This window comes from Amphiprion ocellaris, chromosome 21, assembly GCF_022539595.1.
Source record: "Amphiprion ocellaris isolate individual 3 ecotype Okinawa chromosome 21, ASM2253959v1, whole genome shotgun sequence".
Lineage (NCBI taxonomy): Eukaryota > Metazoa > Chordata > Actinopteri > Pomacentridae > Amphiprion > Amphiprion ocellaris.
In genome coordinates this window covers 20,758,525-20,785,596 of record NC_072786.1, presented here as the reverse complement: position 1 = coordinate 20,785,596, position 27,072 = coordinate 20,758,525, and the positions used below count along the sequence as shown (strand labels likewise).

The following is a 27,072-nucleotide window of genomic DNA, read 5'->3' as shown; positions in this document are numbered from 1 at the left end:
TAGCTTCTCTCCTTACTGAGGAGTCAGCAACACTGTCGCCGACGTAGACGTCAAACCTGAGCGTCTTCGCGATGTCCAGTTCTTCCGTGTTTTAATGAATCCAAAGTAACAAACTACCTTTCGCTGTCTAGCTGAGAAAACGTTACAGCAACACGATGAGCAGTGAAAAATACCCCAAGTCTTCTATTGAAGATGACTTTAACTACGGGACTAATGTTGCTACGGCCAGTGTCCAGATCCGGATGGGTGAGTACAGCTGTGTCGCAGTTAGATAGCACATCGTCTGTATGCTAACTGTGCTAGCTATCGTTTTAGCTATAGTTCATACTGACACTGTACCATTATCAGTATGGCTATTGTTAATCTTTCTGTCATCGATCTCCCAAGAAGCCAGCACAGTGTTAGCTGTCGTTGATCAACCATAACGTTACCACTTAAAAACATAGTGTGGATTCATAGGTTATAGAATGACTAACATGCCATTTGTTAAAGGTCCAAAATCAGCATGACCATTAATAATACTGTTTCACAAGTAAGTGCTGTCTGTGGCTCAGCATACATTGGCTGTTTAGTTAATAGAATCAGCTGATAATGTTTTCCTGTAAATATACATTCTTTGTCTTAGCCTCTGTTTGAAAATGAGTCTTTACACCAAATGTGGGTTCCACTACTTTGATGCTCTGTCTGTACTGCTCTCTTTGTTGATCAGACTTTCTCAGGAAGGTGTACACCCTCCTGAGCTTGCAGATCATCTTGACCACAGCCACCTCGGCTCTCTTCATGTTTTCTCAAAACATCAAAGATTTTGTCCATGGCAGGTAAGGATGGGCTAATTATCGTAGGGATCCATGGAATTTCCCTCTGTATCCCTGTAAGCTTCAATAACAATAGTCTTGAGAAGGAATAGAGGAAAACACTGTCATACAAGAACATCCAAGTGGGACTGGTCACAATAGAACAGAGATTTAAATGTGGCTGATGCTGTCGCTGTTCTGATTCAGTGGAATATGCCAAATCTCAGTGTTAAATTTGTGTTATTAGCATTAAATTCTATGAAAATAGATCCATCCATCCATCCATTATCTATACACCGCTTAATCCTCATTGGGGTTGTGGGGGGCTGGAGTCTGTACCAAGTGAGGGTGAAGACAGGGGACACCCTGGACAGGTCACCAGTCTATCACAGGGCTACATATAGAGACAAACAATCACACTCACACCTACAGACAATTTAGAATTATCAATTAATGTGAGCATATCTTTGGACTGGGGCTGCACAGTGGTTTGGTGGTTAGCATTGTCGCCTTGCAGCTAGAAGATCCCCCAGCTGGTGTCCCGGCCTTCCTGGGATCTTTCTGCATGGAGTTTCCATGTTCTCCCTGTGCATGTGTGGGTTTTCTCCAGGTTCTCCAGCTTCCTCTCACAGTCCAAAAACATGCTGAGGTTATTTAGTAACTCTAAAATTGTCCATAGGTGTGATTGTTTGTCTCTATGTGTAGTCTTGTGATAGACTGGTGATCTGTCCAGGGTGTCCTCTGCCTTCACCCTAAGTCAGCTGGGATAGACTCCAGCCCCCCACGACCCTAATGAGGATTAAGTGGTGTATATAGGATGGATGGATGTCTTTGGACTGTGGGAGGAAGCCAGAGAAACCCCACGCATGCATAGACAGAACTGCAAACTGCAGAAAGAAGCATTCCCTAGCCTTACAGCGAGAAGATCTTCGGCAAGCTGCGAAAGTGCTAACCACCAAGCCACTGTGCAGCCCATGACTATAGATATGTATATCATGAGTATAGATTTGTAGATCTGATATAGATGATTACATGTCACAGTCAAATGGCATATTAAGGCCTGCCAATATCAACCCATACCTGCCTTTTATAAAGTGATTAAATACCAACAACATACTCTCCGAGAGAAGTGGCATACCATTACGGTATGGCATATACTACTGAACAAGGAGTGGCATGCCATTGGCCACTTTTCGATCTCACCACATCACTCATTGCATTTGTGCACATCTCTTATGCATTATATCCATAAAGCTACGATAGCCACATTATGTGACTGATTGGTTTTGTTTTTTGTTTTGTTTTTTTTGCAGTCCTGCTGTGGTTTTGGTTTCTGCTCTGCTCTCTCTGGTTCTTCTGCTGGCCCTGGCCATTTACAGGCACCAACATCCAGTCAACCTCTACCTGCTGCTTGTTTTTGTAAGCCTTTTTTTCTTTCCATTTAACAGTTCCTATTAAGTAATGAGTTGATTTATTTAATTGGCTGTTAGATAACTTAAAATTTCAATCAGCTGGCTGGTGAATTTAACATCCATTAAGCTGTAGTTCAGTTCAATTTTATTTATGTAGCACCAGCTACAACTCAGATTGTCTCAATATGCTGTACAGAACCCAAATGATCTGATTTGGAGTTACAGTACACTAAACACTGTCCAACAATGTAATGATAGTGTACAGTTTAAATTTACTGCTTCCCTGTAGTGATACTGGATTAGCTGCTTGGTGACTGTAACTTTGAAAGTATGTGGTTATTTATTAGTATTTCTTAGGTGTTTAGCGTGTCACTCATTGTTCTATTTTGTTTACAGACTTTACTGGAGGCCGTTTCTGTGGCCACAGCATGTGAGTTATTTTTGAAGAAATCTGTCAGTTTCCATGCTCTGAGCCATTTGGCAGACTGTCCTGACATTTCTTCATCTCTCCACAGTGACCTTCTATGAATACTCTACAGTATTGCAAGCTTTGTTCCTGACCTGTGCTGTGTTTACTGGACTAACAATCTACACATTCCAGTCCAAGAGAGACTTCAGCAAAATGGGTGCAGGGTGAGTGCTGGTTATGGGCTCTCAGGAGGAGTTCTTAAACAACCTGTCCAATCAAAATCAAGTTTTTTACCTTATTGATGTGTTTTTATATGCTAGCAAACACTGCGTAAAGAAAATAAACAATTAATGCCATGGCTGGGTATTTCTACCTTGGACCTGCAGTGTACTAATGACAGTCTTGAAAACAAGAAGTGGCATACAGCTGACTACTCATTTAAGTTTAGCTTTGCGGTTCACTATGCGTTTACATTTCATAACTACCAGCCTCCTCTTCTAAGCAATGCAAGCATGATGATAAGAAAATGTGCTGCTCTGTCTTTATCAGACCCAGAGCTAAAACACAGACAGTACAGGTTGTCATTGAAAAAGAAAGGATTTGTCATTCAAAATGAAGTTACATTTTTTAGAGTATGTGCTTTCAGAGACAAAGCATTTTTTGCACTTTATTTTTTTTTATGATGTTTCAAAGGTCTGTTTTCAATGACAACTTTCTGTCCTTCTTTTGACTGAGAGGGGAGGAGCAAGGAGCACCTCAGGTCACACAGCCCTGCCTCTGTCTTTTAATATGAAAATAATTCATACACACTACCAGTTAAAGGTTTGGACACATCTTCTCATTTAATGTTTTTTCTTTATTTCCATGACTATTTACATTGTAGATTCTCACTAAAGGCATCAAAACTATGAATGAGTTTCATGAGGTAGTCACCTGAAATGGTTTTCACTGCACAGGTGTGCCTTGTCAAGGTTCATTTGTGGAATTTCTTGTCTTCTTAATGGGGTTGGGACCATCAGTTGTGTTGTGCAGCAATCAGGTTGGTACACAGCTGACAGCCCTATTTGACAACTGTTAGAATCCATATTATGGCAAGAACCAATCAGCTAAGAAAAGAGAAACGACAGTCCATCATTACTTTAAGAACTGAAGGTCAGTCAGTCCGGAAAATTGTTGAAACTTTGAATGTATCCCCAAGTGCAGTCGCAAAAAACATCAAGCTCTACGACCAAACTGGCTCACATGAGAAAAGGAAGACCAAGAGTCACCTCTGCTGCTGAGGAGAAGTTCATCCGAGTCACCAGCCTCAGAAATAGCAGATTAACAGCAGCTCAGATTAGAGCCCAGATAAATGCCACACAGAGTTCTAGTAGTAGACACATCTCTACATCAACTGTTCAGAGGAGACTGAACCAATCAGGCCTTTATGGTCAAATAGCTGCTAAGAAACCACTACTAAGGAAAAGCAACATGCAGAAGAGATTTGTTTGGACCAAGAAACACAAGGAATGGACATTAGACCAGTGGAAATGTGTGCTTTGGTCTGATGAGTCCAAATCTGATATCTTTGGTTCCACCTGCCGTGTCTTTGTGAGACCAGAAAAGGAGAACAGATGGTCTCTACATGCATGGTTCCCACCGTGAAGCATGGAGGAGGAGGAATGATGGTGTGGGGGTGCTTTGCTGGTGACACTGTTGAGGATTTATTCAAAACTGAAGACACACTGAACCAGCATGGCTACTACAGCATCCTACAGTGATGACATCCCATCCAGTTTGCATTTAGTTGGACCATCATTTATTTTTCAGCAGGACAATGATCCCAAACACACCTCCAGTCTGTGTAAGGGCTATTTGACCAAGAAGGAGAGTGATGGAGTGCTGCATCAGATGACCTGGCCTCCACAGTCACCTGACCTAAACCCAATCCAGATGGTTTGAGGTGAGATGGATGCAGAGTGAAGGCAAAAGGGCCAACAAGTGCTCAGCATCTCTGGGAACTCCTTCAAGACTGTTGGAAAACCATTTCAGGAGACTACTTCATGAAGCTCATCCAGAGAATACCAAGAGTGTGCAAAGCAGGAATCAAAGCAAAGGGCGGCTATTTAGAAGAATCTAAAATATAAAACATGTCTTGACTTATTTCACACTTTTTTGTTTACTACAGAATTCCATGTGTTTATTCATAGTTTTGATGTAGATAATCAGAAAAATAAAGAAAAATCAGTAAATGACAAGGTGAGTCCAAATTATTGACTGGTGATATACCTAAATTTAAAGATAAATGTATAATTAGTGAATAGCCTGAATTAAGCTATTTGAACACTAAGCACAACATAGTTTGGTTTCATATATAACTCTTTGTGGACTTCGGCCTCAAAAATCCAGCATGGGTGGGATTCTAATGCGAGTCAGTCAGCTTTGACTGTGTATGACTCTGACCATAAATCTAGATGAAATGTTTTGTGGCTGCTGCTGATAGTTGACACACTGTTTTTATCAAAGTTACTGTTGTTGCCACTATGAGACTAGGATTCCCGCTAAAGGAGAGATGTAATATCTGATGTCTTCCATCCTTACAGGCTCTTCGCCTGCCTTTGGATCCTCATCATTGCAAGCTTCATGAGGGTGAGTGAAACTAACTAATATGAACATCTATTTCATCTGAAAGAAACAACAAGAGAAAAAGGACTGGGTTCATTCTGTGCCTGTAGTGTTGGACTGCTTGCACTTTCAGGTAAACTGTGGGTACAGAAGTGCGAATATAGGAATATATGACATTGGGGCATTTAGAGAAAATGTTTGATTTTTAGAACATTGATCAATTGCCCATCATGAGTAGAGGCTGTGGAATAGGGTTGTCCACATATTCATGGCCTTTCAGTTCTGATTCTTCAAGTGTTGTTATATACAAATGCCATATGTAGGTCACAGGAGAAACATTTGTTAAAGTCTTTATTCAGGTCATATTCAATCATACAAACTGATGTCATACAGTTCAGGTAAGCTGTAAATTCATTTTCTACTGTTTAATTTGGTTGCTGTTATTAAATATGATTCAATAATACTGTTTTCATTCAGTGTACTGTAATACTGTAATCAGTCACAATGACAGCATGGCTAAAGTCTAAAAGCAACTGACTTGCAATTTAGACAGCTGCTGCCCATGTTAGTGAGCAGTAGGGATGTCCGTGCATGATGCACCTAACCAAACAACAAATCTACAAAACTCAAAGCTTAGTTCGGGCTAGCAGGCATAAAAATTCTCTAACTTAAAAACTGGTATTTTTCAGAAAAACCGAAATGTCTGCCTTCTCAGGCAGTATGCACAAGTGTCCTGCATTGTTAAAAACCCCAATAACTCAGAGTGGAGGAGGCCTGAAAACAGAAATATGAGGCCGTATCTGACAGTACAGGATTTACAGTTTCCACCACCCAGCAGCAGAGTCGTCATGTACTGGTTTGTGGCATGTCCAGATACATCTGCATTTCCTCCTCCTTTTTTGCTTTCTCATCAGCAAAAAGATTCTCCAGTGGAGACATTTTTTAACTTTTGCACGGAGGTGGTTGCTAAACAAATAAACAACAGGCCTAGACATTCTAGTTTCAGCTATAGTACACTCACTCTTCCTCACTCTCCACTCCATCAGTCTCATAGTTTTTCTCACGCTGCATTGTGACATCTCCATCTATAGTCATGCTTAGCTGACTACAGACAGTATAGGTGGTATTTAAATCACACATTGACTGAAGAAGAGGCAGTATACATTTGTGCATAGAAGACATTTTACCTGCTCAGTCATTCAGCTTTCCATCCAGTAACTTCCCCTTGATCCAGTCCCCGACTTTGGCAGAGTCGTCTGTCTCACTTGGACAGGTTTGCCCAAACTCACATCTTTATGTTGGATACAGATTCTGTGTAGGAAGCTGTCAAATGGAAGTTGTTTTTTCCCCCTTGGATACTCTCCATACGGTAAACCAGCATGCAAACTGGGGCTCCACAGTGGCTTGGTGGTTAGCCCTGTTGCCTCACAGCTAGAAGATCACTGGCTAACATCCTGGTTTGGTGTGTGGAATTTGCGTGTTCTCCCTTTGTAGCGTGGGTTTTCACTTGGTTCTCCGGGTTCCTCGCAATACTGTAGGCTCAGTTGCACAGATCCTGGCAATGAAACTAAAACGAGTGCGGCTGGCATTTGTTTAGGAGCAGATAAGTAGAATCAAAGTGAATGTTTCTTAATGACTGCACGATAGCTTTGGAATCTGAGTTTGAAACCAGTTTTCAGTCCCCAACCCTAATGCTCTACTTGATCTTTCTACAGTTCTTTTTTAACAGTGACAGCACAGAGCTGGTCCTGGCTGGAGCTGGGGCTCTGGTCTTCTGTGGCTTCATCATTTATGATACCAACCTGCTGATGAAGCAACTCTCACCTGAGGAGCACATCTTGGCTTCTATCAACCTCTATCTTGACATCGTCAACCTCTTCCTGCACATCCTGCGTGTCCTCGACTCCATGAAGAAGCACTAAAAGCTTCAGTCATACTGAAAACTGTTTTACTTCACTCTAACACACTGTTGTGTATCCTAATAGCTTCACTGGAAATCCATGATATGCCTGTGCTGTGATTACAATCTGTTCATGTGAGTGTTGGTTTCCCAAAGTTCATCAAAAAATTGAATTTAGAAAAGAACTGTGGAATCAAAAGAACTGTGTGTACTTGGCGTACTTATTCCAGGTAGCTACTTTTTCTTCTTCAGCCACAACATTGAAACCACTTATAGGAGAAGTGCATAAACCTGATATATTCTGATGCTACAATGTAATGTTCTGCTGGGAAACCTTGGGTCCTGGGTCTAGTGGATGTTACCATGGCATGCATCAACCACCCGAACACTCAGACCAAGCCTTTTTATCCGATGCTCAGAGCAATGGCAAACAACAAAGAGCCCAAGGTATGGATCTGGCCTCCAGACTTTGCAAATTCCAGTCTGATCAAGCGTCCATGGGATGCACGGCAACAAAGCTGATTGACAGAGGCCCCACCCTGCAACCCACAGGAGCCAAAGATCCACTGGAAACATCTCTGTGCTAGACACCATATGACAGCCCAGAGGTCCTGTGTCAATGTCCTGACGGATCAAAGCTGTTACGGTAGCGAGTGTAGGACACGGTATTCTGTCATTATACACAGGTGGTTTGAATGTTGTGGCCACGAGCACCTTCAGCTGCAGCTCAGGTTTTTGTTGGGTCCAATTCATGCTTTCTGTGTTCATGTGTCCTCAAGGTGGCGCATGACATTCCTGCCTGTGTCCATGTATGGCCAGGTGCAGTACGCAGAGTGCATGTGCAAAGAAAACCGGATGGATATTGGCTTTTATTTGAGCATTTGGGGGAAGATTTGCTGATTTCCAAACCTTTCTTATTTAATCATTGTAAGAGTTGTAATTAAAGGGTTTCTTGCCAGATTTTGATGCTCTAATTTGTTTTCCTCAATGGCATGTAAATAAACTGGGATGTTTGAAATTTGTTGAAATCCAGTGTTATGTCTGCCCACTGTGCTTTGTTCAGGAAAGTGACAAAAGGCTCATCTTACTTTATTCATTTTAGCCTCCCGGTCTCCTGCTCATGACCCAGATGGTAAACTTGGTGTGCCATGAAAAATCCTACAACTATTAGTATAGTATACAACTATTTTGTGTGTCACGACTCTTTTATTACTTAATTGCATGTGTGTGTTAACTAAGAAATACAACTGTATGACACCAGACATCCTCATTACATTATCTCACATTGTGAATTGAAATGTAAGGTAAAATACATTGTAGGGTATTGTGTAAGTCATTTTATACTCATTATAATGAACAGTGTTTTTCTCATCTGAGAGATTATAAAATACAGAGGTAGGGTCTAACAAAACAAAGAGCAGATGATACAGCTGTGCCACAGATAAGATTAAATTGATGTTGCTGTAACCCTTTGATGTGCAGTGTGGGTCAGGAGATACCCATTTTGCATTGGATTTGGGTCACTTTTGACCCATGTTGCGCATCTAAGGGTTAAACTGATGGGTCTGAGGTGAGGATGTCTCATTTTGGTATAAATCAGTGTCTTGACTCCTCTATTCGTATCTCTTCCTTGCCTCCTCAATTAGTGTCTTTGGTGGGAGGGACTAAGATGTGTGGAGAGCAGTCGACGTAAGGTATAGAGGATGTACAATTAGAGTAACAGTAAGCTGGTAGGACAATGCAACTTTAGGGAGCTGCTGTCTACCATTACTTTATTCTTGAATTAATTACTTTGTTTATAATGTTAATTATTAGTAGTTTGTACTGCACTGCACTTCTAAGCTCTGTTGCACACTTTTTATGCTCCATGTCTGTTAATGCTGCACAACAGGACACTATAGATGGCATATTGGAAATACAGTTTAAAGCTTAAGGGCGATATCTGCGATTAGACATATTTTATGATGTAAATGTACTGGATAAAATGTTTGGTATCAGGAGCTGAACGCGTGTGGAAACTAATTCTAAGCATCAGGATATAGATGACTGTTCAAAAGTTTGGAGTCACTCAGACAGTTTCATGTTTTCCATGAAAACTCACACTTTTATTCATGTGCTAACATAACTGCACAAGGGTTTTCTAATCATCAATTAGCCTTTCAACACCATTAGCTAACACAATGTAGCATTAGAACACAGGAGTGATGGTTGCTGGAAATGTTCCTCTGTACCTCTATGGAGATATTCCATTAAAAATCAGCCGTTTCCAGCTACAATAGTCATTTGCCACATTAACAATGTCTACACTGGATTTATCATTCAATTAATGTTATCTTCATTGAAAAAACTTTCCTTTCAAAAAAAAGGAAATTTCTAAGTGACCCCAAACTTTTGAATGGTAGTGTAGGTGAACATTATGATGACGTGCTCCGATCAATGAATAAATTGATTAAATTACCACATTCTTTCTTCATTCTTGTGATGCATTCAGTCATGCTAACTTCTGCAGATTTGTAGGATACAAGGCAACTTTTTTTTTTTTTTTTTTAAAGTTTAGTGTTAAACATGAGTCAAGGCCTTGGTGTGGGCGAAGAGATTGCTAACCAGGTTCTCTCAGGTGATTCCTCAGTTTGAGCAGATGTTCTCTGGTTGTGCATACCAGCAATTTCATCAGTAGTCACTGTAGCCGATTGCAAACAGTTTTGCAGATGGATGGGCCAGATTTGTCAGTCTCTGGCTAGGGGTCATGCAGCAGATTGTATGCTCTACCATGTTGTCCAAAACCATTTCTTCAGTGACAAATAGTGGAGTAGTGCCTGGTCACACTATGTAATCAATGCCATGCTAAGTCACACCTAACTGGGCTGTGAATTAACTCAATGGTCCAGAATTAGTTTTGTGCACAACTGGGTAAATTTAACAATTTACAAATAAAATTGTAATTTTTTTTTCTCTAAGTCAGAAAAGAAGGCCATGTATTTTTTGCGTTCACATTTATATTCAGTGTAAATAGGAGAGCGTATCTCTCTATAATACAGGGTGTCCCTAAAGTCTGGACACATAGGAAATGTCTTTTTTTTTGCCTCCACACATTAAATATGGCTTTGTCGAAAGAAGAAAGAGTTGAACTGGTACTTCTCAGTGGATGTGATGGATGGAAATATGGAAAGACAGCAGATGAATTTCATTTCATTTCTTGAAAATCTCTATCTTTGCCTATGTGTCCAGACTTTGGGGACACCCTGTACAATGAAGGGATCAGAATGGTCCAACTGTGAAGCTTCAGTGGTGAGTGAAAACTAGGCACTGACCTTGGACAGATGTAACCATGGCAGCTATGTAGGAGTCCATTACATAAAAGCTAGTATGTAAAATCATTTATAGATTTCATTTCAAAGATGGCCTCTTGACTTTGATAAATAATGGCCAACGAGATGGGAATAAAAACCTCACAGATGTTTCTGAAATGTTTCCACCCCATGTGTGCAAATGACAGACAAGCACAAAAACACAATGTAAAAACTCCTGATAAACCTTTAATTTGAGCTATTTGTACACCTGGCAAATTACATTAAAACTTCTGTATCCCTACTCTTCCCCAATACCACCCCCCATACAACGTCAGGGAAATAAAGCATATAATGGAAGATATTACAGTTATATCAATGTACAGTGTTTACATTAAAAAAAACCCACAAAGGTAAAATGAATTAAGGAGGATGCACTTAAATGTGAAGCACAAGCTTTGAGAAGTGCTGTTATGTCACTCATTTACCTTTAGCCCCGTTAGTCAGTGAGAACTGAGACACTGCAGGTGCACCAATCTGTTAGACATACAAAAATAGATTACATTGATGCACCAACCACTAGATTATTCACTTTATTTTGTTGTTTTACACATCCTGACAATTGTTTCAAAGTGGATGTAAAGTTGATCCCTGATGGAAAAAAAAAAAGTTGACACATATAGCAGGTGTCATAACATTGAAATAGTACATGCCTTGGTGGTTTTAACAAAAATAATAAATAGAAGCTTTTGGTTTAATATCAAAGGAAATTGCTACAAAATATCAAATCTGCAGAAACTGACAGAACTACAGCTAGGCCTTTGTCACCGTTTAAAATGTTTCAACATCTCTTAAATCCAGTACATTCTCCAATAATGCAGTGCCAGTAAAAAAGCACAAATTTAAGGCACAGTGAGGGTCATCGGCTGCAGGTTGCTGCAGCAGGCTTTTAACATTTGGAATGTGCACCATTTGTACAATTTCACACTGCAATAACTGAATCCAAATTTCAATTCACTGCATTAAATTAAAATATGTCTAGCATCTCCTTCTTGTTTGTCTTTTATGAAGAGACACAGGTTGTAAAAACAGACTCACTCAACCAGGAATCCTTAAGCTCTTTACAGCCTCTCTGATGTGTCTGGAATATTTGGAATTTATATTGGAATTTAAACATCTTCATAGTCCTAGTTATAACACACTAATGTTAGCGTCATACATGAGGCTGACAAGATCAAAGATCAGCAGTGACAGCATCAGGTTCCATCCACAAGAAATATTTGTCTCATGAGAGAGAAGCACAGACAGTCAGCTGGACATGAATCATCCTGAAGTCTGAGCTCCTCTAGTCTGTAGCTCATGTTTGCAGAGGGATAAAACGAGGTCATTGTTCGCAACGGTTTTGGAAATTAATGAGTGGACAAGTCAACAGTAAAAACAACCCAACTTTAAAGAGGTAAATAATAAATATAAGTAACAATAATAACTTGGACTATATCTGGAGAAGAAAGCTTCAAGGGACTGTCAGTCATACATCTGGGAGCACTGCAGGACACTTTCACAAGATGAATGTCGAAGGGGGAGAAAGGCTCATACATGGAACAAAGACACTGGTCCAATCATCATCCTTACTGATGCTGTGTTCTGGCTGACTTGAGGCCCTCTGGAAGGGTCTGTCTGTGGCTACAGGTGGACTTTTCTGTGGTGAGCGAGCTGCAAGTAAAATGTGCACTTCAGGTTTACTGTAGTAGAGAAAACGTAACCCAGCTTGTGCTGTAGTTCACATGTATGTACAGCACAACCTCCAGACGTCTGTTCCTGTCATCCTCCCTTTACTAAAATGCTATTAATCAGAGTAATCCTATGAACAGGTTGAACACCTCTGGGATTCGACACCCACATTGTTGTAATGAAAGCTTACATAGAGATGTTCTGATACATGCAGCCATTTCCATACAGTGCCTAAATGAACTCCATCATGGCATCAGATATACAATGGGAGAGGAGGGAAAACTGGAGTCTCTGCACACATCTTAAATAGTCTAGAAGAACTCTGCTTCTTTCTTAAATCTATGACACTTCTAATACAAAGATTATATAAAACAAACACTGCACTGCTGAACAGTTTCTTTTGCAAATATCCTGTGGTGAAAAATGAAAAAGAAACCAAAAAAAAAGCTTCCCTGTGACACAAACTGAAGTCTGCTCTAAAGCAGTGAAGAAGCAACAGCAGACTGGTGCTGTAATGCTGGGAGGGCACAGCGGAGAATGTTAATTCTGAATCCAATGGTCATCTCATGAGAAGCCTGAAGATTTGGCTGAGCCAGAGTACTGCAGACGTGTGTTCATGGTGCTTGTGGTGTTCAGGTGGTGGCTGGAGGCCTTCAGAGGCGTGCTGCAGCCCTGGGCTTGTGGGAAGCGTTGGTGGTATCGGTCTAAACGCAGATATTTCACCGTCACCAGCTTACCTATCAACAGAAGGAAGACCTGTCAAAGACCAATGACTACAGTGCTCTTCAATACATAGAGCTACTCATTCCAGATTATAGTTTCCCCTGATGGAACCCCACAGAGATGTTCATCCAAAGCTTTAAACTCCTCAGCCACAAGCGTGATAGCTACATGCAAGGTACTAATGGTTGCTATCACACTTTTGTTTTTGAAACAAACTGTCACCTTCTACTGCTGTTAGAACATTCTCTCAGTCCTCCTACAAACTGGAACCATTATCTGCTCAGATGGAAATGATGGAGTGGAAAAAGGGCAGCTTAATCCACGTGTCTGCAGGACTTTGCAACTAAATATAATCCTCAAATAGAGACTGGTAAAGCATTCAAAGTGTTGTATTCTTTGACTAAATAAAAAACTAATTAGCCAGCATGTTCAATTCATTTAACAGATAATTGAATATAAAGTGGAAGTGCTTGAATAATTTGAGTGTTGTTTTAAGTCTTGAGTGAATAGCTGTAAACTTTTTCAAGTCCAGAAAGTAAAATGTTGCCTCGGGTACATTAATTTAGATTCTGGGCAGCAACATGAACCCCGTTTCTGTTTGTTAACATTTTGGAAAATGAGGTTTGCCAAATTAACTATCTCGGGAAAGTTCTGAAGCTCTCAGATTCCTGCCCTAACAGTCTTTTGTCCATAATAAATATCTAAAAAGAAGAATCAGGAATCACTGCAAGATACCGCGTTGCACTGCATGCCTCCATCAACTAGTGAAGCTGAAGTCACATCCATGAACATAGTGAAGAGTTTAAGAAATTTCATCTAATCAGTATCCAACCAAAATATGGTCCCAATCTCCACATCACTTCCTGAGTTTTGGTGGCGGTAAGAACTCATAAGATGGTATTTCACGGTGCAGATGGACAACGACCTGAAACATACCGTGAAAGCAACCAGAGTTCTTTCAGGCAAAGAAGTGGAATGATCTGCAATGGCCAAGTCAATCACCTGACCTGAATCCAACTGAGCATTAATTTTACTCGCTGAAGACAAAACTGAGGGGAAAATGTTCCAAGAACTAGTAGGAAGTGAAGACAGCAGCAGTAGAGACCTGGTAGAGCATCACTGGGGACCAAACCCAGCATCTGGTGATGTCTTTGGGTTTCAGACTTCAGACTGTCATTGACTGCAAAGGATTTATAACCAAATATTAAGACAAAGTGACAATTTGATTTATGATTGCTAGTTTGTTCAATTACTTTAAAGGTGGAGGACACATATAAAATGTGTTGTAATTCCTCCACTGTTCATCTGATTTGGATGTAAATACCCTCAAATTAAAGCTGAAAGTCTGCACTTAATGCACATCTTGATTGTTTAATTTCAAATCCAAATGGAAATTGTGACAATGTTCAAATATTCATGGATCTGACCAATGTATGGATGGGATCTTGTTCACACTTGATGAGAAAACTGAGCAGAAGATGGACAGGCAGATTGTTGTTGCATCCGCAGTAATGTGGGCGACTTCTGTGCGACCTTGCAATTTTGTCCAATCACCGCAACTTTTCTGCAATTTTGGCCAGCCTCCCGTAAGTTCCACCAATCATAGCAGTCCCCATGATACAAAGAACAACTGATTAAATTGTGGGGATGTTTCTGAGTCCCATCAATTCCCGCCGCCTGCTACATATTTACGTCACGCGATTCGGTACACACATACATAACACGCCTGTGTTCAGCGTGAGGTCAGGGAATGAACAGTCTTGGTGGAGTACTGCACTCTCTGAGTGCTTGTCTTGTTAACTGACGTGACAAGCCGTGAGCGCCAGGAAGTGAAATTAACTTTTTAGGACACTGACATATGTCCAAATACGATTCATTCCATAGTAAATTATCATTTTGTGCTTTAAATCTACCAACCAATTCATGTTAAGCCAGTATCTGGCTGCTGCTAATTTCCCACCATGGTATGCCAGCTTTTGTATAAATGGAGCATTAAGTAATTAATTTCGGAATAAATATTGTCAATTACAACGTTGAAACATGTTCTGAAAGCTGAAAAAACGCAACTTTTTTTTTAAGCAATTGTCACTGTCTCCCGCAATTTCATTGCAACAAATACGCTTAAAACATTGCAACTCACATTTTCAGGCATTTTCAGCCGCAACAATCTCGAAAAACGCCCGCGAAATCCTGGAAGGACTGCCTAATCCAGTGAGTTTTAATGCTAACTGCTCTATATTAACTGGCTCTTTCTAAGTGGGGATATATAAATTAGGGTGATAAAATAATAATAATAATAATAGGTACTTGCAATAAAAAATGATTTTGAAAGAATGTTCAATAGTTTCATTTAAATGCATCAGATGCAAACCACCATGAAATCAAATAATGATAATGCAAAGTTGCATGAATAAACTCAATGCATTGTAAAACGTGTAAGAATTTTCAGTATGGCTGCTGGTAGTTGCCATGCAACTACAGTGCTCTAGGAAAGTATCTGACGCCTCCTGATTCTGTAAATTGTTGGTTAAATAAATAAAACAGTTTTGTCAGCTTGTTGTGTTTTTATTGAAGTTTGCCTTATTTGCTTGAAGGTATGGAAATTCAATATTTGCTATGTGAATATGGACAGGGAACACAGGCTTAGCAAGGAAATCATCTCCAATAATTCCCAAATTTTATATTGTTTCCTCATGTGTAGAAACCCATTTGTTTTTTCCTTTAGTTAATGCTGATGTGTTCTAAATGTATGTTGTGTGTAAATTACCATCAAACCAGGAGCCATGAAGTGCCTTGAAGGCTTTCCCTGAGTGTTCTGCAGAGAGACATTTCACATAGACACATCCCTGTGGGGACAAAAGAAAGAAGACACAGTAACATCGCTGCTGCTAACACTTTGTATGAGAAACTGTGGTCCTCACTCATAGGACTGAGCATACCTCTCGTGAGTTCTTGTCGACTGCGATATGGACAATGCCATCGTTGTCACTGCACTTCTCCAGGATTGCCTCATGAATAGCTAGATCCCAGTTTTCCCCAACCTCCCTGAAAATACAAACACAACTTCAGTGAATGGGAAAATATTCTGCTTCGTAGTCGTTTACAGCTTATACAACACACAGAAGAGACTCACATGACTGGGTCAAACATATTTCTGATCTTAAGACATGGCGTGAGACTGTTGGGAGGTGAATTCCTCCGGTCCAGAGGGAAAGCTGAAACGAAAAGGCAAAGTGATAGTGTCACAACAGACAGAACATGCAGGCAGTCATGGTGAGAGTACATATGTGTATAAAATACATAACTTTATGACCTAATACTTGGAGTTTTGCACAACCAGAACAATATGAGAAATTGTGGGTGTACACTGCAAGCCTCCAGATTGTGACGGTTTGCTGCATGAATAAATTACCTAATTTGGGACACATAACATATCAGTGGAGGGCATTTAATACACATTTCTTGGCCTGTCTTTTCTCTTCTCTGCTTATTGTGTCATGGTTTAAGCAGACAGCAGAGCAGAGGATATACTGTAGCAGAGAGAATGAACCAGACTGGAAATGGTGCTAGTTAACCATGAGTGCAATCCAATCTGCCGAATATATCCAACCCACTACCAGGTGCCATGATGAAGAGATAATCAGTGTTATTCACTTCACCTGTCAGTGGTCAGAATGTTATGCCTAATCGGTGTATGGTGGCACTCTATAAATAAAATTGAATTGAAATGTTAATGGATCACTGGTCTAACAACTCATTTACTAAATATGCACTGCTAGGAAATTAAGAGGGTTGTCTGTTGGGAGCCGTAAATATTTTTTTTTAAATGATACCATTCATATTTGGTTTCTGAAGGCATGGTTGCTACAAATTGAGAGAAATTCCCTCTGGAATCACTAGATAATTTTCAATGTGCATTACCTTTTCCCTGCCAGACTTTGGAGGGCATCAAGGAGGTCTTGTCAAGACTAAGAGAAGGCTGGAGCCACCTCCAGACCAGGAAGTCCGCTCCACCAATCCTCTGAGTCTCTGTTCGAATCCTGGACTCATTGGCTGAGAGGAAACTCACAGCTCGCTCCCAAATCTTCTTCATTTTCTTCCTGTAAAACAATATAAATGTTAACACATCTTCTTTCCCTGATAAGTCAATAGACAGCTTCTGTGATGTGAGAAAAATGTATAAATTCGTAATTAAAACAACCTATTTTGCTCTTTTCTAATCACGTTTGGTCACACAACTGTATAAGTTCCAAGTTGAAGCCAGTTCAAAGTTTTAATTTTGAAGGAATTATTAAGAAAGTTTAATTTTGATCCTGCTCATCAGTTCATAAACACATTTCACTGGTGCTTGTGCAATCAGTTGTTAGAGAATGTAGAGCAGTGCAGATGTGTAGGCAGAGAAAGTGTGAGTGGTGGATAGCAAGCGGCCAGCAGGGTTGGTGTGTTGGGTGACCCTGTGTAGCCCTGAGGCTAATGACCACTTTGGTCCAAGAGAATCTCTTCCTGGACCCTGCCTATGGTCCAGACAACAGACCAGCAAAAGGCTCACACAGTGTACTGCAAACACCTACCGTATATATATAGCTATCCGTTTGCAACACTCTGCATGCTGAATGTATCTGTGTTTTATATCTCCTGATGTATTAATAAATCGGGACTTTAGCATTATCCTACTCAGTCGTGGCTAAGCTGCACTAACTGTGATTTTCTTGCAAAAAAACTGGTTTTGAAAATACTCACATCCTTTACTCAAGTAAAAGTACTAATACCACTCTGTAAAGTCTTACAGTGGAAATGCTGTCTAAAATAAACGTATGCTCAGGAAAATGTACCATGGAAGAAAAAATAAAGTACTCAGAAAATGTCCCCTATGGTTGTTATAGTAACATATTACTAGACTATTATTACTCACGCATTAATACAAAAGCAGAATTTTACTGTTGTAATAACTTGGAATGAAGAATTGTTAAGAACTAGAATCAATGAGCAGAATCGGAACAAGAATCAAAATTGTTAAAATACAAATGATACTCAACCCTTGAGTTAGCTGTAAGTTGTGACAACTGCTTTCTCTTTGCACAGCCCTCTAGTTAGCAGAGCAGAGCAGCCATGGAATGGAATATGGAAGCAACCTGAGGTTCAGTGTTGGTGTGTGGAGTGGTCAAGAGGATTGAAATGCCAACCTAATGATCCACCTGAACTCTGCGTATAAACTCTGCATATTAAAATATGTATTATTAAGGATTTACATAAAAATAATTTGAAGGCCCTCTTGTGTTCAAAAGATTTGTTATTTTTGTTGTAAATTACATTTTTAAGAGGCTAAAGTGCTTAAAGACTCATGAAACTTTGCATGTGTCAAAAGCACAGGAAAAATACTATGTTCTACGGATTGTGGCCGTGGCAAAATAGCTTAATAGCGCCCCACAAAATTTCAAACCCTCAGCTTCCACGTTAGTATTCATCTAGATGACCCATATTTGGTAGGCATATGTATCATTTCCAAATGTACAGCTTTTGCCATTTGCAGTATTCGTGTAGTTGGTGTGACCTAAAGCCCTTTGTGATGTAAAGTCATCAGAGTTGTAACTAACTGAAAGCTGTTGCTGTGATGACACCAATATGCTATCTTCAAATGGCCACAAAGTCCTCATGCTTAATAACACTCCAGACATGAACACATCTACATGGCAATACTGAGAAGCACTTCCTGGCAGCAGTAAGTCAGGTTAATATGCCAAAACATCATCCAATTTACAAGAAATTTACATGCTGTGTTCTACATATGATATACAGAAACATGATGTATAATCAGTGGTTGTCTTCCATCGCCACACAGTGGACACAGAAGGTGCTATGTAACTCCTCTGTGGACCATGCAAATGGAGGCCAGGTCTGAAGACATCTACATGCCTTCAATGAACCAGCCTATCAAGTGCAGCATGTCCTAACAATGGTTAAAGGTGCAAGTGTTCAATCATTACTGTTTGCAGCGTTTCCATTACAGCAAATGTACAACAGTAGATTGCAGTGCACAATTCCCTTGAATAGGGTACCAAACCCCACCAAACCCTCAGTCTCAACACTGGCCCCCCACAGGGATGTGTGCCGAGTCTCCTACTGTCACTGTCTACATATGACTGCACCCCCACCCACCCAAGCAACTCCATCATGAAGTTCGTGGACGACATGACAGTGGTTGGGCTCATCACAGGGGAAGATGAGTCTACACTCTAGAGATGAGGTGGAAAAACTGTCATTATGGTGCTGCAGTAACAAACTCCTGAACCACATCACGAAAACTAAAGAAATAATAGTGGACTTCAGGAGAAACAGATCTGACCCTGAGCTCAAATACATCAACAAGGAATGTGTGGAGAGGATCTCTCAAGATTCTTGAATAATGAACACCACTGCACTGATCATGAAGGCACAGCAGTGACTCCACTTCATGAGGTTAATGAAAAACAACACCCTAGCCAATAGGGCTGGACACGAATATCCGGTTGTTCTGTTGGTATCCGAATAATAATTTTGCAATCCAAATACTCGGATCTCACCTCACCTCACCTCACCGGAGGCAGTACAGGGGAATAAAAGCCAAAACAAACAGACTAAAAAACAGCACATACATGAGGGCTGTTGCAATAGTAAATGAACAATGAACTGCATACCGCATGTTTTCGTTGCTAAATGTAGATTTTCCTATGTTTATACATATTTATTAGTAGTCACTTTTTTTTATGCATCTCCATTTTTATAAACCTCTAGATTTTTATCCTTGCACAGTTTTGTTAGTTTAGAATCGTCTTCTTTGCATTGAATGATATTTCACTTAATTTTGTTGTATTTTTTAAAATAATAACATTAAAGATTGTGATTTTCTACACAGCTAATTAGTATAAGCAACATGGAGCACATGGCTATTTAACATATCATCACATAACCAGGTACCAAAGCTACTTTTCCAAATTATTTCTGAATGTTTAATTATATATGGCTAACATACCAGTCACATACCTACATTTAGCTACAGTGACAATGATGTGCCATAGATTCACCTCTTATACACAAACAAGCACACAAATATTCACTTCACACGAGCACTATGCATACTGTGGTAAATTCCGTCACTGCACCGGCCGATGTTTTATGTAGCATATGCCACAAAAATGTTGCACTGTTCAGTCATGACATGTTGTATTTGTTCATCAAGTATGATATATTAGACATATGAAATCATTAAAATTAGTTTGTTAATCATGTTTGTATTTTCAGAACACTGACTGTGAATCATAGAACATTTTTAAAGTTATGGCTGGAAACTAGCACATAAATAGCACATAAAAATTCTACAGATAGTGGTCTGCATAGTTTTAAATCATTTTTACAACTTTGTTTTGCTGCTGAGTAGCTGTTCACTTCAGGCCCTGATGTGACCTTTGTTAAGTTTTCTTACTAGACTCTGAAACTTAAGATCAAGTTGGAGCAGTGTTGGTACTCACCGCTCCTGAGGCTGAACCAAGGAGTCTCTGACATGGGGAATTGGCAGGTATGGCTGTATGTCCTGGTTTTCTTGGCAGGCTTCACCATGGGTCTTCAACACATCTGAACAACAACAAAGTTTTGCATGAGTTGGGGACCATGTTGCCAAATTGTCGTAGACACAAATGAGAGTAACCATTTTCTAATCTGTAAGCAAACACAACTTGGTTGACACTCATGCGAAAGCATTGATGCTTCTTACCAATGATCTTCTCCACCATGTCATACATGTGCCTGGTCTCCTCCTCTTCTCTCCTCCAGCGATACCTCATGTAGTACACCACACTCCACATACAGCCTACCACTGCACACAGAAGTCACAAGTTGAAACACAGATACTACATAAGTGCTCAGTGTTGCACATTGATAAACTACTAGAACAATCTTGTATTTACAAGAAAAGATAAAAGTCTTAAACAAGATCTGAGCCTCAAAAACAATAGAAAAAATGGTAAAGTGGTTTTCGATCAGGCTATTTATGGACATGGTCAAATAGTGCTACCTGAAGGCACTGTCTTTTCTATATATGATAAAAAATCTATTTAATGAATATCACCTTGATTAGTAAAGATTAATTTAAGTGAACAGATGTAACTGCTGTTTATATGAAATGGTTTATGCACCGACTGCGATGAGCAGGACCCTGCAGATGACGGTGAGGAAAGCTCGGCGGAAACGGCATTGGAAGGGCATCTTGGGATGTGTGGACTCCAGTCGAGAGATCTCAGACACATCAGTCACTGGATCATCAGCTACCTGCCCGGTTAGTCTGCACACAAACACACAGAGTACAGATGTTACTTGCACACACAATGAGGAGCACTGGGAGGCTTGTACATGAATGTGTATGCATCTTGTATTACCTTATGCCAAGATCCTGTCCTGTTCGGATGATCCACTCCAGAGAAACATGAAAGAAGTCTTTAAACTCCTTATTCTGAGTCTGAACAAGAGACACATGGCACAGAGGATAGTGATGAGAGAAACAGTTTAGCTTTCTCCAGCTCCGATTCCTAAGAGTCCAGGTTTTGTAATATTGCTTTTCAGTAATCCTTCATACTTTGTGGGTTTGTTTTTTCATTCTACTTTCACAGAGAGAAAACACACTCCAACTGCTAAATGTGGTGAATGCTGCCTTTTGATGTATCCCTCGAAGCCAAACATCACTTGCAAAAACACACAAGGTAGTCACTGCTGTTGAAAGCTGTAATGATGCAAAGCTCACTATAAGATGATTTTTCTTCTTTCTTCCCTGAAAAAAATGCATGATTGACACTAACTTATAGCTCAAGACTCGCATGTGTGAGTGCATGCAAATACTGGCTGGGATACATGGCATAAACACTGACATGGAGATGTGACCAAATGTTCATTTCATGTACTGTCCAAATCCATTTGTGCATTTACACCAGGTTACTGTAAATCCACATAAACAGCTTAGTAGCAACATTATTCTCTATTCTTTTGTTTTAAGTGTATAATGATAAAAAAAATTGTACTTAATATAAATATAAGATTTGTCTTTCATTGTTTCACTCAAGGCTGTTATAATTACCACTTACAGTGACAAGGTTTCTTGTTTACATAACAGGTAAGAAACTCAGCTTACTGGACAAATTCAACTGTAACCCCATTACTGAGGAGGAAGTAATCACACTCAGTGTTGCTGAAAAATAATAGATTTCTATTACATTGGAGCTAGAAAGAAAGCTGATAATACAACTTTTAACTGATAATAAACTGCTGTGTTCACTCAAAATGTGATTTTCAAATTCACATAACAAAATTCAAATTAAAATATCAAGCTCTCAGGTTACTCTGGTATACAAATTACATGAATTACATGGACACTGTGAACCACAGACCCTGCACTGTGATCTCTTGGCTTGTTCAAAATAATCAGCAACAATGTCAACAGCTTATCTGAGGTTGTGTTGAGCAGACAGTGTAAACATACCAATAAATACGCAGAGGCCTCATCAATGGACAGACTCCTGTTTGGATGCTGCTGATCTCCACAGTCATGCTGGCCTGTAAAAATTATAATAGCAAACCATTACTGATGAGTAAGATTAAACTCCTGCTGACTTTTTGCATCAATGTGACGTCTTCACATACTCTTTACCGACTGACATGCACTCACGTTTATATAAAGGAACAAACTATATTTTGTTAAATTTGGATTAGGTTATCTAGTACAATTTCTGTGTGTGTGGTGCAACTTGTCATACCTGCTTAATCAGCTATGAAAGTTCTACAAAAATAACTTTTTTTCTCCATTTTTGTGAACAAGTATTTCATTTTACAAAGTATTTTATGTTTTGTGGTAATATTGTGAAATGCTACCATATATAGTTCAGGAAGTATCAATAGTTGACTTCTGCAACTTAGCATCTTTTGTTAATGTGTCCTCAACGATGGGCCCTGTCATTGCAGCTTAAATATTTTTCATATTTCAACTTGCTTGTAATTAGAGATTACTTTATGTGTCCTATATTGCAGATTCTCAATCAATGGCATGATGAGAAACAACAGTCAGGCTTTTATCTTTATTAGTCGCTGAGATATTTCACAAATTTTATTGTGTGAATATACGTTGTCAAAGTAGGCAGGTCATTTTTAAAAATGTTATCTTGACAAGTACTTGATATTTCAAACGAAAACTTCAGAGATGTTATTTTAAACATAGTTTAATCAGAGGTGGTTGCGCAGAAGGCACCTAATGATTTGAGGACAAATTAATAAGCATCATAAAAGCACTGAGAACAGAAACGTGTTCATTAGGTCTACACGCCTAGAACAGCGAGGCCAACTGAATCAGGTTTTGCTACCTTTCATTGTGTTTTGATAACTTTAGCACACACTAGGGCTGGATAAAATAAAGACTTTTAATGTGTGTTCATCAGTGAGACACACTCCCCTCCAACAGTATTGTGAGGTCACTTCCTTTATTTTTGCTGTAGATTGAAAACATTTGGGTTCGACATCAAACGATGAATATGAGACAAGAGATCAACATTTCAGCGTTTATTTCCAGGTATTTACATCTGGATCTGATACACAACTTAGAAGATAGCATTCTTTGTAACAGAACACAGCTCTCACAATGTTTCTGTCATCAACTGCTGCTGTTTTTGTTGGTCTACACATCCCATGTCTGTTACTTAGTACACCAGTGGTTCCTTTCTACTTCAGGACATTCCAAATGGTTGTACTGGCTATGGACAATGTTTGTGCCATGGCTCTGATTGATTTTCATCTTCTCTCAGCTTCAAAATTGCTTGTTTTTCACCCATAGACATCTCTCTGGTTTTCCTGTTAGTTAAACCTCTAACTATAGATGTAGTCTGCACAGTCAAAACCCAAATCTTAAACTGAATGTAGATATGGAGCACTATTTGTTGTTTGGATAATCCAGGAAATAGGACACACCAGGGCAAAAAAAATACACCTGTCAGTCACATGTTTCATTACTTTTGCTCACATGAAAAATGGGTGGGTTCAAACAAAAGGTGCTATCTTCTAAGTTGTGTATCAGAATCAGATGTAAATACCTGGAAATAAAACCTGAAATGTTGATCTCTTGTCTCATATTCATCGTTTGATGTCAAATCCAAATGTTTTCAGTCTACAGCAAAAATAAAGGATTTGGCCTCACTGTTCCAATGCTTTTGGAGGGGAGTGTAAATCTACTGGGTCCTATATGGGCAGTGACAGAATTGTGAACAAACACAATCAATGAAAAGGAAAGAATCACTGCTCACTCAGATGTCACATTGACAACAAAGCCTACAAAGTCAGTCAGTCAATGACCAGAGGGTGCAGTGCAGCGAGTCAGTAGCTACCAGCGATGAAGGCCAAGTGGTCATGAAGATTGAGTAGCAGCTTCAGGATCACATCCTTTTCTTCCTTTACCTGCAAAAAAAGTTTTTAATTAATAGCCACACTACAAGAAAACGTGCATTTAACAATACATTTGCTCAAGTACGACTCACTACAAGGCAGCATTTCAGCTGTGTTCGCTTTTCACGTGCATTATACTTCCTAAGTACATTCCATTTTAAACTTTGCTGTCCACAGACTGAAAGAGGGAGTTAGTATGTACTTACATAAGAGGCGTCAAACTCACTTCCAAAGGGGTGACTCTTAACTACAACAAAAGAGAAAGAGATATAGTCATGGGAGATCTTTGAAACCACCCTGTAAACCCAACACACCATGCATATGCACAAACAGAATGAGTGAAAAGACAAACTAGATATTTTACAACAGGAATGCATACTTGGACAGTGTGGAATATGCCTGTAGTTCAGAGAATCTCAACATGTGCCTCAGTATCTCCGCACAAAACCATACCACCAGGGAGTATTGCCCTCTGACTATGCTGACTGTAATTACCAACACAACATTAATTCATGACTGAATTATGTTGTACACTGTTCAGCAACAAACTTTAATTCAGACCAGTGTGTCCCTACTACACTCATAAATAGATAGCTGGACTATTAGCAGAGTTTTAATGCAGATTATTCTATTTTCTGTACTGTGCTAAAATTAATAGAGCAATTTTAATAAGCAGTAATGCAACAGAGACACATTTTAGGTTTTTCTATTTATCTGGGACACAAAGTAACCATTTAGATTTTTAATAGGGGGCTGGTTTATATGATTAATGCCCCCACTGTCCTGGACCACTTTTGGTACAGACATCTGAAGGGCATTTCGTTTTGTATTCCAAAATTGTATGTGCTTTTATATTCACTGCAGTTGTGTCCTTGTTCCCTAATACCTGTGCTTCCACTCTTTTATCTGTGTATCCCCAAGAACCACCCTCTAATGCAAAGAAAAACAATTCCACAAAACATTCTGTCCTGTCTTTCAATTGCAAGTTAGTATCTTGTACACTCCGTGGAAAAGCTGAAATTGCGAATTTTGTCAGATACTTACTGGCGCCATCCATCTCCGAGGATCCAGTGCCCCTCATCCTAAGGTACATGAGGCCTAGCAGCAGAAAGAACAGGCAGGCTGCCGTGAGGAGGAACATGGACAGGTAGTGGGCACTAAAGCTACCAGAGGAGGCTAGCTCTTCCCTTTTGAACTGCTGGAGAAGCTCATCCTCCGGGACAGATAGCTTTTTCTTCAGCACTGTCTGGTTGTATGAGTGGTTGGGAGCGGGGGTGTGATTGGAGTGGTTGTCCCTGTATGTCTGGGACAGGCTGCTGTAGTTGGAGAAGCGCGGTCTCAACCCAATAGCGAACCTACTAGTGCTGTTGCTTCTAGACGTTCCGTCCTCGCTGTCGACGTGGTTGTTTTCACCGGCCTTTCCCCCGTGGTTCTTGGCGACGGACACGTAGATGTGCTTCCTGGGAATCCTGTTGCTCCGCGAGCCTCCTGATGGGTCCAAATCTCTTCTCTTTAACTCGTCTTCCGCTCCAGCCTCACCTTGGGTTTTCACCATGTTTATATCCCCACGCGGAAAAACTTCATGGTTTTTCTTTTCGGTTTGGGAGTTTCGTTCGACGACGTGAGAAGAGAACGCAGAGACTATCCGGTGGCCCCGTCGAAACTCTAACCTATCTCGCTCTCGGTCTCCGGTGCCAATGCCCCTAACTTCCTCCTCGTCTGAATCCGAGTACTCCCCGGCTAGTTTGTTATTGTTTAGGCGAGACGCTCCGCGACCATTTAAAGAGCAAGAATTCTTCTCCGATTCCTCCTCACAATCGTCATCGTCCCCCGATTCGTCGTAATGCATTCCTTTCGAGTCAGGGGTCGAGCTAGCACCAACTCCCCAGCCCAGCGAAACACTTCTCTGTCCGTCTGGACCGGGGGAAAAACTACTGTTCAGTCTCGTACCACCGCCATACTGAATCTTGCTAGCCGCATTATGAGTTGGTAAGGTAATCTTCGGCTGTTTTGGAAAACCAGGGGTTCGGTTTGCCCTACTGCTGTGATCGAGGCCCTTTCTTTTCAGTGGAGTTTCAGCGTCAGACTCGTCGGAGCTGAAACCGAGGACAGAGGACTTCCGGCCCGGTCTCCTGCTAGTGCTCAAGTGCGTGACGTCAGGGCCGACTGGCCTAGATGCCGCGGCGCCGCCGTCGCCTGTGGTGCTGTTGATAGACCCGCTGCTTCGGGTTTTACCCGGTCTGGAACCTCTCTGCTGCTGCTCTTCGCGAAGTTTCTTCAATTTCTTTAAATATACCGGACGAGTGTTTTCGGTAACCGGACCTGGAGTGAAACCAAAGCGCTTTAGTTCCGAGAAAATCTCCTCGTCCGTTAACTGCGTTGACGCCATCTTGTAAAAAAAAAAAAAAATGGAGCCAGCCGTGTGACGGAAATGACGTAGAGGTGAAGCGGCAGTTGACCAACAGGGGCTGCGTTCTAAACCAGTAGCTTGCTATTTAAAATAACAGTGCTCTAAATCTGAGCAGAGCAATTGTTTATATCGGAAACCTGTGAGATTACATAAAGAATGTCTATAGGTGACCAATTCCATCTTGTGTCCCTTAACAAATCTGAAATTTAGAGGTTCAATACGGAAATATGCACAATGTGACGTACTGTGCAAAAACTTTAAGCAAATTCCAGGTGAAAAAGAAACAATGAATTTGCAGGAATATAACAGTGCTATTATACAAAACACATGCAAATAGACAACAATATGTATGCC

At 40.3% G+C, this 27,072-nt stretch overlaps 2 protein-coding genes across 2 annotated transcripts; one reads left to right on the top strand and one right to left on the bottom strand.

Annotated features, from left to right (window-relative positions):
* Nucleotides 1-23: 23 nt before the first annotated feature.
* Nucleotides 24-8,137, top strand: tmbim4 (transmembrane BAX inhibitor motif containing 4). The gene is made up of 7 exons (XM_023286531.3): nt 24-246; nt 710-818; nt 2,108-2,213; nt 2,603-2,636; nt 2,722-2,839; nt 5,198-5,243; nt 6,935-8,137. The coding sequence occupies exons 1-7, from the start codon at nt 156-158 to the stop codon at nt 7,139-7,141; spliced, it is 711 nt and encodes a 236-aa protein (XP_023142299.1). The 5' UTR covers nt 24-155; the 3' UTR covers nt 7,142-8,137.
* A 2,498-nt stretch (nt 8,138-10,635) lies between these two features.
* On the bottom strand, nt 10,636-26,721 carry lemd3 (LEM domain containing 3). The gene is made up of 13 exons (XM_023286516.3): nt 25,353-26,721; nt 24,515-24,555; nt 24,251-24,320; nt 22,363-22,436; nt 21,269-21,348; nt 21,029-21,174; nt 20,608-20,709; nt 20,366-20,468; nt 16,782-16,960; nt 15,994-16,075; nt 15,800-15,905; nt 15,628-15,706; nt 10,636-12,874 (listed from the first exon to the last, which is right to left on the bottom strand). Exons 1-13 carry the CDS (start codon nt 26,695-26,697, stop codon nt 12,702-12,704), a joined length of 2,580 nt encoding a protein of 859 aa, XP_023142284.2. The 5' UTR covers nt 26,698-26,721; the 3' UTR covers nt 10,636-12,701.
* Nucleotides 26,722-27,072: the final 351 nt, after the last annotated feature.

Bases quoted from the DNA above. Each gene is read 5' to 3' on its own strand.
- tmbim4 (XM_023286531.3), top strand. From the start codon at position 156: ATGAGCAGTGAAAAATACCCCAAGTCTTCTATTGAAGATGACTTTAAC. The intron at 819-2,107 runs GTAAGGATGGGC...TTTTTTTTGCAG, and splicing joins AAAGATTTTGTCCATGGCAG to TCCTGCTGTGGTTTTGGTTT. The intron at 2,637-2,721 runs GTGAGTTATTTT...ATCTCTCCACAG, and splicing joins CGTTTCTGTGGCCACAGCAT to TGACCTTCTATGAATACTCT.
- lemd3 (XM_023286516.3), bottom strand. From the start codon at position 26,697: ATGGCGTCAACGCAGTTAACGGACGAGGAGATTTTCTCGGAACTAAAG. The intron at 20,469-20,607 runs GTAAGAAGCATC...GTTGTTGTTCAG, and splicing joins CATGGTGGAGAAGATCATTG to ATGTGTTGAAGACCCATGGT. The intron at 16,076-16,781 runs GTAATGCACATT...TTTTCGTTTCAG, and splicing joins CAAAGTCTGGCAGGGAAAAG to CTTTCCCTCTGGACCGGAGG.